Source organism: Sander lucioperca, chromosome 5 (assembly GCF_008315115.2).
Source record: "Sander lucioperca isolate FBNREF2018 chromosome 5, SLUC_FBN_1.2, whole genome shotgun sequence".
In the NCBI taxonomy this organism is placed as follows: Eukaryota; Metazoa; Chordata; class Actinopteri; order Perciformes; family Percidae; genus Sander; species Sander lucioperca.
The window spans coordinates 35197394-35211303 of NC_050177.1; the positions used below are offsets into that span (position 1 = coordinate 35197394).

The 13910-nt window shown below is 39.7% G+C and overlaps 2 protein-coding genes across 2 annotated transcripts in view; one reads left to right on the top strand and one right to left on the bottom strand.

Annotated features, from left to right (window-relative positions):
• The first annotated feature begins 262 nt into the window (after positions 1 to 262).
• LOC116038919 lies at positions 263 to 10072 on the top strand. The gene is made up of 7 exons (XM_031283633.2): positions 263 to 426; positions 619 to 672; positions 1647 to 1722; positions 1895 to 1909; positions 2087 to 2227; positions 4477 to 4628; positions 9006 to 10072. Exons 3-7 carry the CDS (start codon positions 1656 to 1658, stop codon positions 9240 to 9242), a joined length of 612 nt encoding a protein of 203 aa, XP_031139493.1. The 5' UTR covers positions 263 to 426; positions 619 to 672; positions 1647 to 1655; the 3' UTR covers positions 9243 to 10072.
• Positions 10073 to 11097: 1025 nt separating this feature from the next.
• sdhdb (succinate dehydrogenase complex, subunit D, integral membrane protein b) overlaps positions 11098 to 13910 on the bottom strand; it is an 11878-nt gene continuing 9065 nt past the window's right edge. The window contains exon 4 of the mRNA XM_031283634.2: positions 11098 to 11826. Coding sequence (XP_031139494.1) covers positions 11661 to 11826 — 166 coding nt within the window. The 3' untranslated portion in view covers positions 11098 to 11660. The remainder of the gene's footprint in view (positions 11827 to 13910) is intronic.

Genomic DNA, 13910 nt, shown 5'->3' on the forward strand with positions numbered 1-13910 from the left:
GTACCATGTAAAGCGCTATATAAATAAAATGTATTATTATTATTATTATTATTATTATTGTTATTATTATTATTATTATTATTATAAACACGTCTCCCTCTACTTTTAGATCATTTAACCTAAGTCAAACATATGTTTTTATGTTAAAAACTAACCTAAGAAGTGAGGAACAAATATGCACATCAGACTTAATCCCAAAACAGGAATCTTTAAAGAAAATGAAACGGGAATAGCAATTTCGTTTAGTCCTTGACTCCTTTATTTTCACTTCCGCGTAACGTCAGATTCGGAAGCGCGTGCCCGCCTCCGCTTCGATTTCACTCTCGATCATATTGCTTTGTACTTAACAGTAGGCTACGTTTTGTCGCTTGCAGAGCCAGTCGGAGCAGTACTTTCAGACCAGGGAGTGGCACGTTTGGGAACGAGGTAACATACGAATATATGTATCGGTGTCCAGCAACATTAAAGAATAAAGAGCATGCAGACATTATTCTGCATCCCACATAGTGAGAGAGAGAGAAAATTGAATGACATTAGTTAGGGACTTTATTAGTTTAAAGGATTGGCAGGAATTGATTTTATTTGATATTTTGTTCTGTCTGTCGCCCTCATTTATAGGGGATTGTGGACGAGAGAAACTCCAATAGTCTACACACCGCTTCTTCATTAAAGGTAGGATGGGGTTCGACGTTTGATCACACCAAGCCAAGTGTTTGCTGTAATGTCTGTTTGTGCATTATATATTATGTGGACACTGTAGGTGCTCACGTTACTCAACACTAGGGGAGACCCGGGACAGTTGAAACACTTTTTAATTAAACGTAATTTACAAAGCGATCGTATAGCACTGAAAGCTAATATTTTGTCAATAGCAACCTACACAGTTGCATTTTCAGCTTTGAACAAAACCGTTCAGGAGTTGTTACAGCAAAAGTGGGACGTGCGTCATGTTTCAGTCGTCCCTCGGTCGGGACGATTAAAACAGCATGGGGGGGGGGATGAAACATACAGTTTAAGACATATACACTTCCCACAACTTCAATATTTTACTACATATCATGAATGGTACTCCCAAAATGTTATTTTAGATAGATTATTGCTGGGCTATACGTCTTCGTGAATGTCTGTTAACAACTCATTGCCATCATCGTGAAGCTGTTATTGAAATATCATGCACTGTGGATGATTCTGCCATTTCTAGAACAGTAAGTTTTCCCTTTAGCCTATATCATGTTTCTATTGTGGACAATGTCGTTTCACTAGGTAAGAACATTAAAAGACATTAAACATCCTATCCATGTTTGAAACTGCTGAGCAGGCCCAGAACTCCCAGCTGTGTGAGACCGGGGCATCAAACTGAGACAGCGCTCTCCACCCCCCTTTATCAAAACACCAAATGAGGCAAAAAATGTGTTCATTAGAGGGAAAAATGACAAGAAGCAATGAAGCTGTTCTCCAGGATTGTTGTGTTGTGTGTTTTTCTTGCTTTAATTTGTTACCCATCTTTTAGTCCACTTAAAACTAAAGCCACTATGTGTGGAATTTGAAAAAAACGGCACCACCCATTGGTCACATCAAAAAAGACTCTGTGGCGGACAGCAATGTACTGTATACCATAACCTAAAAAAGACTTGTTTTTTTACCAGGTCTACCTGATGGCTAACAGTGGCTGCTCCCGTGTTACATTTTTTCAAACATTGCAGAATGCCTTCTACTTTCAAGGTAAAAGTGATTTCATATTTTATTCTTTCTTTGTAGTACTTATTACTATTATATGGTATAAAATACTATATTGTATTCATTATAATGTCTATATAATCCCTATTCTTTTTTTACTGCTTGTAAATAAATTCTGAAATCTTCTCTTTTACTGTCCACTGCTCGCTATTTAAAGTGGGAACAGAAACAGGTAAGGCAATTCTTGTATTGTTTTTAAATGACACAGTTCTAGGCAATACATTTGTGGCAAATGCATTGCCTCAGTTTCATGCTTTTCTTCTTCATCCTCCATTTATGGTAAAATATAGATGTAGTAGATTGCAAGTGTATGACGTTCATGGTGTAACTATGTTCTCTCAAAATGCAGATGTGGATGAAGACACTTTTAGATGTTCCCCAACTGTCAGCACGGATTATTTGGTCCGAAGCATGGACAGCAAATATCTGCTTTTAAATGCTGGTCAATTTCAAGTACAAAACTTAAACGACGATCAGCTACGTCACCTTGGTAAGATGCAGCCAAATACAAGCAAAATATATAGTACTTTAATCCAGTCTTTATAGACGGATTTCCAGTTTCATCAACAATCGTAACGCTGTCATAACAGCTTCTATATGGACATGTTCATCATTTAAAAATGAAGCAAGTTGCTGGAAATCAGTTTTTAGAGGTAGAAATGTATGTGGAATTTATTTTTTTGATGAAATGCCACGTAAATGTTTGTCGGCTCCTACTGACTAACATGATAATGGCATTTTAAAGGTCCCATGACATGGTGCTCTTTGGATGCTTTCATATAGACCTTATGGTGCTTTTCCATTACATGATACCAGCTCGACTCGCCTCGACTCTACTCGCCTTTTTTGATTTTCCATTACGAAAAAAAGTACCTGGTACCTGCTAACAGGTACTTTTTTTAGTACCTCCTCAGTCGAGGTTCCAAGCGAGCTGAGGCGAGCCGAAAAGGTGACGTGAAAGCGACAGACGGGGGGTGTCCTGAACAAACCCGCTATTTTTAAACAGTTTAGCCAGCTGTTTTTTTTTTTTGCTGCCTCCAGCTTAATTTGAAACAAAATGTGTCTTCTGGCAACACACACCTTCAACGTTCTGTGTGTGTGTCGCGTTAGGTCACAGTAGTTTACTGCGGCGCCGCTTGTTTACAGTTTCTGCGGAGGCTCCGGCAGAGCTTTCGCCGTAGCCTAACTACACACACACATGGCCGGCTCCACGCACACACCAGCGCACAAGTATAAACATCAGGCCACTTTTACATAGGCTACACAGGCTACGCGAAAGCTCTGCGTGGAGCCTCCACAGAACTGTAAAACAAACTCAAGTGGCCTGATGTTTATACTTGTGCGCTGGTGTGTGCATTGATACGGCATAACGACCAGCCACGCTGAGGCGGTACTAAAATCTGCAATGGAAAACGGACGCACAGTGTGTCGAGTCGAGGCGAGTAGAGTCGAGGCGAGTCGAGCAGGTACCATGTAATGGAAAAATGCCATTAGTGGTCCCCTAATACTGTATCTGAAGTCTCTTTTATATAGACCTTAGTGGTCCCCTAATACTGTATCTGAAGTCTCTTTTATATAGACCTTAGTGGTCCCCTAATACTGTATCTGAAGTCTCTTTATATAGACCTTAGTGGTCCCCTAATACTGTATCTGAAGTCTCTTTTATATAGGCCGTAGTGGTCCCCTAATACTGTATCTGAAGTCTCATTCCCGAAATTCAGCCTTGGAGCAGAATTACAGCCACTAGAGCCAGTCCCACAATGAGCTTTCCTTAGGATGGGCCATTTCTGTGTCTGTAGCTTTAAATGCTATTGAGGAGGAGAGAGGGGGGGGGCAAGGTGGAGGGTGGGGGTGTGGCCTTGACCAACTGCCACTTTGCTCGTTTGAAAGCCGTGATGTCTCTCTCTTTCTCATGGGTGAGCCAAATTCTCTGGGCGGGCAAAGCAGAGAAAGGGGAGGTAACCTTTCTCCTTATGACCTCATAAGGAGCAAGATTCCAGATTGGCCCATCTGAGTTTTCATTTTCTCAAAGGCAGAGCAGGATACCCAGGGCTCGGTTTACGGCTGTCACCTTTTCTAGCCACTTGGGGACCATAGGCAGGCTGGGGGAACTCATATTAATGTTAAAAAATCTCATAAAGAGAAATTTTCATGCCATGGGACCTTTAACATGACCATGTTAGTCAGGAAATCAGCCGAGTGTGTGTTAAGGTGCTGACACACCAACCCGATTTTCGGCCGATTTGACTTGTTGAATCGGCCAGTGGGCAGTCGGACTCAATGACCTGTGGAGTGCTAGCCCTTGACTAGAGAATCAGTGCACGAGAAAACCGCCAGTATCTTCTTATTACTAGCCATCGTATTTTCTTCCGTTCAGCGAGTAATGACAACAACGATACTTCTTGACTACTATCAACACTCTCTGATGAAAACAATGGCTTAATTTTTTGGCCGACAATACAGATTAGCGCCGACTGCTGTTATGGAGACGTATTACCTCGCGCAGAACATACGCTCAAGTCCGCGTCATTGAAACTGACACTGATCCTCTGATGACGCAAAACAAAAAAACAACTGAGCAACGCAGACGATTACAGAGGTCACACTGTGAAAATATTCTTTAAATAAAAGATTTAAATCTTTGTCAGATTGCACATTTCTATAACAAGTCCATCATTCCTCCCATCATTTAAGAACATGTTGCTTTTTCCTCTTGCTTATGATGTCTTTTCTTTTTAGACTGCAAATTCAAAATCCAGACTTACAATGAAAGCTCAGGGGAAAACGGTAGAGGCAAGCCAGCCATACTGTATGTGAAAACAGATAACAAGAACATAGTGGTATGCTGCAGTGAGACACAGAAGCATGCCATTTATCCTGAGGAAATGAGTGTGAGTATAAACAAATAATTTACAGTTATTTACAGTGTGTGGTGTGAAGGTCCACTCTAAGTGGTTCTGATGACAGAGCAACAACATCAAGGACCTAATTTATCATGTAGAATATATCTATATATATATTTATATGTATATATGTATATATATATATATATATATATATATATATATATATATATATATATATATATATATATATATATATATACTGTATATATGGATATACATATTTTTTTTTCATTTAAAAGGGACATTTTTTGTTTACACTCAAAGTGTAAATGTGCCAGAGTTAGCAAAAAAGCTAATTTTCATCTGTAGTCCCTTGGCAGGTCAACACATCATCATATTACATTAATAAAATAGAACGTAAGAAAGATAAAAAGCAAATTAAGAAAGAAGAAAGAAGAGAAAAGAGAGAGGGACAAAAAAAATAAATTAAAAATGACATACAATTTTGAGTACTGAAGAGTAAGAATTTCTTACTTGTCTGTAATAAACGTAGGCCCACAAACTGAATTACAAGTAAGCGAGGCAGGTGGAGGGCATCCAAAAGTTTTTTGAAGGTCACTTGATATTGGGACTAGTATAACCACAAAAGCAAAACGATCCTTGAGAGGAATATAGTTTTGTATGTTAAAATGTTCTATATGTTTGATGACATAATGATAACACCATACCTGTATCTACAGTATCTTACTGCCAGATCAGAGGATTGTAGCACAAACATAATCTGACTGTTATAAAGTTATTTTCTAATGGAACATGAAGCCAGATGCTTCATGACATATATTTACCGGTAATGTTGTAAAAAAAAAGACCTGGTCATGTGTTACCAACCCGAATATACAAGTTGACAAGGATCAATGTTTATTAAAGGCTAACTACCGTTTTTTTTTTTTTCAACCTGGACCCTATTTTCCTATGTTTTTGTGTCTAAGTTGACTGATGGCAACAACAACAATTGACATTGGTCCAGTATTAAGCGAGATCGCTGCAGTTGGCAGCGGCGAAACAATCTAAGTTAATAGGGCAATTGTCTAGCTTGCAGTTAACTTCACAAAAGTGCTCGTTTTGCCACTGACAGGCTCAGATTAATATTCTAAGTGTCTGACAACATTATAGAAAGGATCCCTTCAGAGATAGACCTTTAAAACCTCTTTGAGACCTTTCTGTTTAACCAGAAACAGCTCTGAAGTTGCTAGCGCTAAACCCACCAGACTCCATTTCAAAAAGCAAGACTGAGCCCTGCACGGTCAAGTTCCTCCCTACATCTCTGACTTGATACAGCTTCATACTCCCACCCATAGTCTGAGGGTCATTAGGGAGGCTATTAGTGGTTCCCCGCACTCATTTTTAAACTAGAGGGGACCGATCATTCCATCAGTGGCTCCTAGGCTGTAGAATGTCTTGCCTCCCTCTCTACGTTGTGTGAATTCTGTCGAATCTTTTAAAAAGCAATTGAAGGCTCTGCTATTCAAGCAGGCTTTTAGTTAGTCAAGGTTTGTTTTTTTATGGTTGTTTGTTATGTTTTCTATTTGTATTTGTACATTTTTCTTGTATTTTAATTTGTTGTATTGTATTGCATTTTATTGGGAAGCACTTTGCGATTTTTATCTGTGAAAAGTGCTATACAAATAAACTTTACTTACTTACTTACTTTTAGCGTGTATAGAGCTTAGTTATATTAATGATATTAAGTTGTGGCTTTCACATAATTTTCTTAATTTGAATGAAGATAAAACTGAGTGTATTATCTTCAGTACTTCATGCATGCCAAACGGTCCAGCTTTGAGTTTGGGAGCTCTGGCTTCATACACTAAGCCAGCTGTCAAAGATTTGGGGATTACGTTTGTTTGCAGCATGGAATCTGACAAGCAGATCAGCAATGTTGTTAGAATGAGCTTTTTTCCAGCTTCGTCTCCTGGCTAAAGTTAAGCCCTTCCTTAACAGGCACGATCTCTAAAAGGCGATTCATGCTTTTGTTAGTTCAAGGTTGGATTACTGTAATGCTCTTTATGTTGGTCCGAATCAAACCTCCATCTCGCTGCTGCTCGCTTTTTAACAAATACATCTAGACGTGCACGCATCACTTCCGTTCTCTACACCCTACATTGGCTCCCTGTGCGTTTTAGAATCAATTTTAAGATTTTATTGTTTTCAAGGCCTTAATTGGCCTGGCCCCGGAGTATTTGTCTGAGATTTCAACCCTGCGTGAGCACAACCGGTCATTGCAATCTTCAAATCAACTGGTTTTAGAAGTCCCGAGGTCAAGGTATAAACTGGGGGGTGATCAGGCTTTTGCAGTTGCTGCCCCGAGACTCTGGAACAAGTTACCCCCTGATATTCGCACTAATTCGCATTAAAGATGTAGATCCAAAATCAAAACCTATTTATTTAGAATGGCTTTTAATACATAGTGGTGTGACAACGTCGACTTTGAATGAAGTGTATTTTACGATGCTAAAATTACTGCTTATTTTAGTTTATAACGCAATTTCGTGGATGCTTTTATGTTTAAAATCTTACTCTTTAACAGAAAGGTCGACCTCCTTAGGGCCGTTTCACACTGGCTGTGTGGCGTGAGCGTGTCAGCTGCATGGCGTGTCCGTTTTTATTTCGGCTCCCATGTTAACAGGTTAACACACGCTCGAGCCGCGCCGAAAATGTGTGCATGCTAGAAATAGGACCGATGTCTATTTTTCACACGACATGCAAGTGTGTTGGAAGCGTTTCCAGGAAAAATAGAATAGGAAAAGATGTTTATATGTCATTTTGACACAAATACATATTAATAAATGACGTTTTGATGTTTGAAAGTCTCTAGGTTTTGATATAAATGCAGATATAAATGTAATTTAAAAAAAATAATAATTAACGATTTTCAAATATTGCACCTGTCAATATAGAACGAAATATTCTGTAGCCTATTTTGCCGACTATACTACTACTACTACTACTACTACACTGCCGACGTTATCTTTGCTGTAATCAAATCGGTATATATTTATGTTTAACATGAAGTATACTGCTTGAGTGCAGTAAATCAGTGGGAAACATACATGTGTACAGACAAGGCTAGCAGCAGCAGCGCAGCATCAGACACGTATCTGGTGTTTAAAGACATTGAAAAATCCACGCAGCCGCCACGCAGCTGACACGGAACAGAAACGCCACGCACACGCGACGCAGCCAGAGTGAAACGGCCTTTGCTGCGTGTCATCCCCCATCTCTCTCCCCCTTTCACATCTATCCACTGTCTCTACACAATAAAGGGAAAAAAAGCCCCCAAAAAAAATAATCTTAAAAAAAAAAGAAATCCTTTCCATAATGTTGTCAGACACTTAGAATATTAATCTGAGCCTGTCAGTGGCAAAACAAGCACTTTTGTGAAGGTAAATACAAGCTGGACAATTGCTCTATTAACTTAGATTGTAGCTTGTTTCGCTGCATGCCAACTGCAGTGATCTCGCTTAATACTGGACCAATGTCAATTATTGTTGTTCCCATCAGTCACTTAGACACAAAAACATAGGAAAATAGGGTTTTTCCAGTTTGAAAAAAACAGTAGTTACCCTTTAAACAAGTGATAAACATGGAATACATTATGGGATGATAAAAGCAGCCAAAGTGACACCAGTTTTAACTACATGAACAAATAATTCACTCATTTATTGTGATAAGCATTTATGTTACCCACGTATATTAAAGGTTCCATGGCATGAAAATTTCACTTTATGGAGGTTTTTTAACATGAATATGCGTTCCCCCAGCCTGCCTATGGTCCCCAAGTGGCTAGAATGATAGGTGTAAACAGAGCCCTGGGTATCCTGCTCTGCCTTTGAGAAAATGAAAACTCAGATGGGCCAATCTGGAATCTTCCCTATATGAGGTCATAAGGGGAAGGTTACCTCCCCCTTTCTCTGCTTTGCCCGCCCAGAGAATTTGGCTCACCCATGAGAGAGAGACATCATGGCTTTCAAAGAAGCAAAGTGGCAGTTGGTCAAGGCCACACCCCCACCCTCCACCTTGCCCCCCCCCCTCTCTCCTCCTCAATAGCTCGAGACACAGAAATGGCACATCCTAAGTAAAGCTCATTGTGGGACTGGTTCTAGTGGCTGTAATTCTGCACCAAGGCTGAATTTTGGGAAAGAGACTTCAGATACAGTATTAGGGGACCACTAAGGTCTATATAAAAGAGACTTCAGATACAGTATTAGGGGACCACTAAGGCCTATATAAAAGCATCCATAGAGCACCATGTCATGGGACCTTTAAGGTTCTTCCTTTACTGTAGGCTTTCCATCCTGTCCACTGTGCAGCAGTGTGACGGAACAGACAAGTAAACCAGGTTTGCCACGTGTTTTTCTATAGGATCTTCCAAAACATATTGGGAATCCCACACACAAGGCCTTGTTCTACATGAAAGAATGCACAGCATCACACATCTTTATGTTTGAGTCCTCTGAGCACAAGTCTGAGTTCCTGGGATTTGAACCCTCTGACGACCCCTCTCTGAAAAAACTGGTCTTACATCGTAAAGTGGATGAAGTGGATGAGTCTTGTAGGATGTGTTTAGTGGTAGCTGATTGTGATTCAAGAATGTCATAACAAAAATCACCCTGTTTGTCTCATTAATGATGCATTGCTATATGGACAACCTGCAGTTTTTTTTATTTAAAAACAAGACTTGTACAGTACCACTGATTTTTCTCAAATGGGGGTATTTGTACACGTAGGGCTACTTTGGAGTACTGCAGGTGCAACAAGTTTTTTTTTTTTTTAAATGTTAATTTAAGAAATACCATTCATGCATAATTAGTAAAACAAAAATGTATTGTGCTTCTTTATATAGCTAGCCATTGTTTTTTTTCCACCCAAAATGTTTATGCCGGCAAGAGAGAACATTATTCAATAGTTGTATCACACATTTATATGCACAAAAGTGCAGATTACTTTTTATATACAGCATATAAGCATGTTTTTATATTGTATATGTTATATACCTTTTGTACTCTTGAAATTGTATATATTGTGTATATTGTTAAGTCATAAAATGTCAAAATATGAAAACATCTGTAGAGCCAACTTTATTCTGCCGAGGCAGTTACAGTGCATTTTTCTTGCCACATCTAATCTTGTGCGTATAATCTGAAAAGACATTAATTGAACAGAAATTACAAATTGACAGACCAACACCAACTTGTAAGCTCTCAAACATTTACTGCATGAGCATTGTGACAACAGATTGAATCCAGAACTCAGATTTTACAGCGATTAAATCAACCTGTAATGCCTATTCCAGGAGTACAAACATAATTACTGATATTAATAGCTGCATGCAAGGGCTGTGTAAAGCTAGGAGTAAATGTTCCAAGATAACATAACAGTTTTGATTAGCCAGCCATATTGAGTTGAAGTTTTTGCCAAGATGTAATAAACTTACAAAAAACTGCCAAGAATTTTTATATGGCCTAAATAAATGTAATTTTTTTTTAATTAATATTTTCAAAATATGTCTCTTTTTAACTTGCCGTTTGCTCACTCACACAGTGGAAAGTTTATAATTCATACATGAAGCACAACACTACTAAATGGTACAGGGGCGTTGATGTTACCGTCTGAATGCTCATTTATCAGCAGAGGACGGCATTTTGCAGCTTTTAAAGTGCTCATATTTTGCTTTTTGCCCATTCCTTTGTGTTAAATATATTTTTGTGCACGTTATAGGTTTACAAAGTGAAAAAGCCCTAACTCCACCCCAAAGGGACTTACCATCTTCCAGAGAAAACACTGTTCACAAACTGTTCCAAACAGCTCTATTGTAGACCAGCCTTAACTTACGTAACGTGCGTCACTTTGTAACACACGTTATAATGCTCGCCTAGCTGGTAGCATGGCACGCCCTCATACTCTGCTTCTGACTGGCTAGTAGTCCTTACCTAGGTACTACGCATGTGTGACTCCCAACAAAGATGGAACAGAAGTGAGATGTCTCACTCTGTAGCTAAAACAGAGAGCTCAACACACAGGGTGAAAAGAGGAGCAGCAACAATGTGTAGTACAACAAATATATGGTGTTTTTTGAAAATTAAACCTATTCTGGTACAACCTCTAAATACAATTATGAACCTGAAAATGAGCATAATATGAGCACTTTAATTTCAGACCCTGCTGTGGATTATACAATTAGGAAAACAAAATGGATTATATTAATTAGCCACTGTGCACAGGTAGGCTTATTGCTGGATGGCTTGAATTTATGATGCACTTTCATCAGGCATTTCGCCTACCTTACATTTAATCAGCCTTCAATAGAGCAGATCTCCTGGATTAAACCGGCCAATAAAAGCAAGAATAGACTAGAATAGAATCTAATAGACACGTTAGGTGGCTCTTGTGAATCCTTTGTACACGGGGGTTAGTGTGAAGGGTGATGTGAACATACAAATACAGCTCCAATCTGTAGTGCTGCCCCATTATTTCTGATGGGTTTATGAGCAAAGGGTAGTATGTAACACATTGTGATTGAAATAAAATACATTTAAGGAATCAGCCACAAAAAAGGACCTGAACAGGAAAAAAATAAATTACATGTCAAACGGCACTATTCTGTTAGACTTTATAGAAGTCATAGCTGTCTTGTTGAAAACATGTATGTTCCCATTAAAGATAACTATTACATGCCAGGATACTTGACATCTTATAGTTAGAAATGGTCGTGACATTTGAGTTAACTGGACTACAGGCTGATGTAGGATAAATAAAAGTCCACGTTGAACACAAATGGAAGCCGAGCTCCCACATAGAAGAGAAAATGGATGCTACTTGTTGAGCAAGAACTTAAAAGACCAAGCCTGAATTGATAGATGTTAATTACACCCTTATGAATCACTGTCATATTGTCAAAAATGATATATTTATAAGAATTTACATAGAACACCTTAAACTTTTACAATCAGCCCGGGGCGAGATTGCTCCCATCCCAGTGTCGAGGTCCTCCCAAGCTTCCCAGTCCATAGTTCTACTTCATTTGCTCCAGAGCAGCGCGATGGCTTTGCAGATTCCCACGTCGTTGTAGTTGAAATAGCAAAGACCAGCGAAGGTGACCGTGGACAGGAGGAAGAGGCCTGCATTGGCAAGCTTGATCTTTGTGTCCCCATGAACGTAGTCTGTAAGCACCTGCCCAATACCCCTACAAGACAAAAAACACAGAAAAGGTGTTTTTATTTTTTATTTTATTTTTTTTGGCTTTTCCGGTAGAGAGAGAGAGAGGGGGAAGACATGCAGGAAATCGTCGCAGGTCGGATTCGAACGCTGGACCTCTGCGTCGAGGAATAAACCTCTCAGCATATGTGTGCCTGCTCTACCCACTGACCCAACCCGGCCACACGAAAAGGTGTTTTTAGAGCGAGCGCCTCAGAATGCTCTTAAAGTTAGAGCACGCTCCCAAATGTTGCACCTCAAACACCTGGCCAATCTGTGCGTAAAGCCATGTCTGTTTTGGGGGTGACAAAGATAGAGCTGGCTTCTAGAAGCAATAGCAAACATTGTGCCATATTTGCTGAATTCATCCAAAATTGAGGGAATTGATTTACTGTTATGTTGCAGATTGTAAAATCAGTTTTCTCAACGCATTACATTCAGCTTCCACCCACCAAAAACTAGGGTCGGGTATTGTTTGGATTTTAACCATTCGAAATTCCGATACCGCTTCTCAATTCCTGTTCTAAACGATCATCGATTCTTTGAGGGGGCGGGGTCAAAACAGGTCACATGCTTGTTGCTTGTGTTGTAAAAACTAAAAACACAAGTCATATTCACGTCATACAGTTTGTGGAACCGGTAAATTAATGTCATACAGTCGAATTTGGTTGCTGCTATTAAATAATATGGTTCAGTAGTAATCCGGTAATTCTTTTTTCATTCACTGTACTGTAACTGTAACACCGAAACACGCCAAAATGACACCGTCCTACATACGGTGAGTCCAGTGCTCGAAAACAGTTAAAAATAAATTAAATTCAAATAATTATCCAGACATTGCTTCATGAGCAATGTCACGTCTGCTCTATTCAACAATCATTGCGTCTTGGATGAATGACTGCGAGTGTGAGTAGCGAGTGTGTGTTTGAGCGGGAGAGAGGCGGCGGCTGCGCTGACAACAACAACAACAACAACAACAGGTGTTTGGCTGATCGGAGTTTAATGTAGAAGAAAACCTGTTTAAAGTTTAATGTAGAAGAAAACCTGCGACCCATGGTGCACGGCCTTACCCAGACTCGTGTGCTCGCATCTCTTACTGATCTTTCTGGAGTTCCTGGTGTTACAAAACAAAAACTAAACGTATTTCTTTGCCGGCGTCATCGAGTCAAGACAAAACGTCAATGTGTAGTTGTTCAGGAACCGATAAGCAGAGCCACAATTTTATGTTTCTTTATGATTCTTTTGGAAACAGAATTTTTAAACCAGGTTTTAATTTGGAACCGGTTCTCGATGCCCAACCTTGCCGATAATGGCACTGGCAGCAGAGCTTGGTAATTGGATGTTTTGTGCCGAAATGCACTTTGGGAGTCATAACTTCTCGCTTTCCATTTTTATGTACAAATGCTTGTACCTTCAACTGTATTATTAATAAAACTGATGTTGGGTGCCCGGATAGCTCAGTTGGTAGAGCGGGCGCCCATATATAGAGGTTTACTCCTCGACGCAGCGGCCCGGGTTCGACTCTGACCTGCGGCCCTTTGCTGCATGTCATTCCCCCTCTCTCTCCCCTTTAATGTCTTCAGCTGTCCTGTCAATAAAGGCCTAAAAATGCCCAAAAAATAATCTTTAACAAAAAACAAAACCAATGTTTTCTTTTGAAACTAGACTGATAAATAGGCCACCCTAATTCAAAAAGCTTAATGTCTTGTTTAAAGCTACTTCCAACATTCCATAGTGCTATAAAATCCTGTTAGGCACAGACTATGCTTATCCCCAGTCCCGGCAGAAAAGAGTAGACTTTCCAACCTTCTTATGCCTTAACCCATGCCAATGACGACGCCAAACGACATCAGAGCAGTCGTCTAACTGCTTTAGGTCAAAGAGGACATGGCTTGACCCTTTGAGATAAGCGCCTGTGTCAAAAGCCGTTGCTTAATAAGACTTATCACTACTCATGACTGGGATTTATAGCCTACACCTGCCATGCTATTTAGTCAGCGCTCTAACTGATGGAAGAACACGTCGCGGTGACGCTAAGCCAAAGCCGACGACTCAAGTCTACAAACACAGCCG

Coding starts and splice junctions, on each gene's coding strand:
- LOC116038919 (XM_031283633.2), top strand. CDS start 1,656: ATGGCTAACAGTGGCTGCTCCCGTGTTACATTTTTTCAAACATTGCAG. Junction 2,228..4,476: donor CGATCAGCTACGTCACCTTG/GTAAGATGCAGC, acceptor TTTTCTTTTTAG/ACTGCAAATTCAAAATCCAG. Junction 4,629..9,005: donor TTTATCCTGAGGAAATGAGT/GTGAGTATAAAC, acceptor GTTTTTCTATAG/GATCTTCCAAAACATATTGG.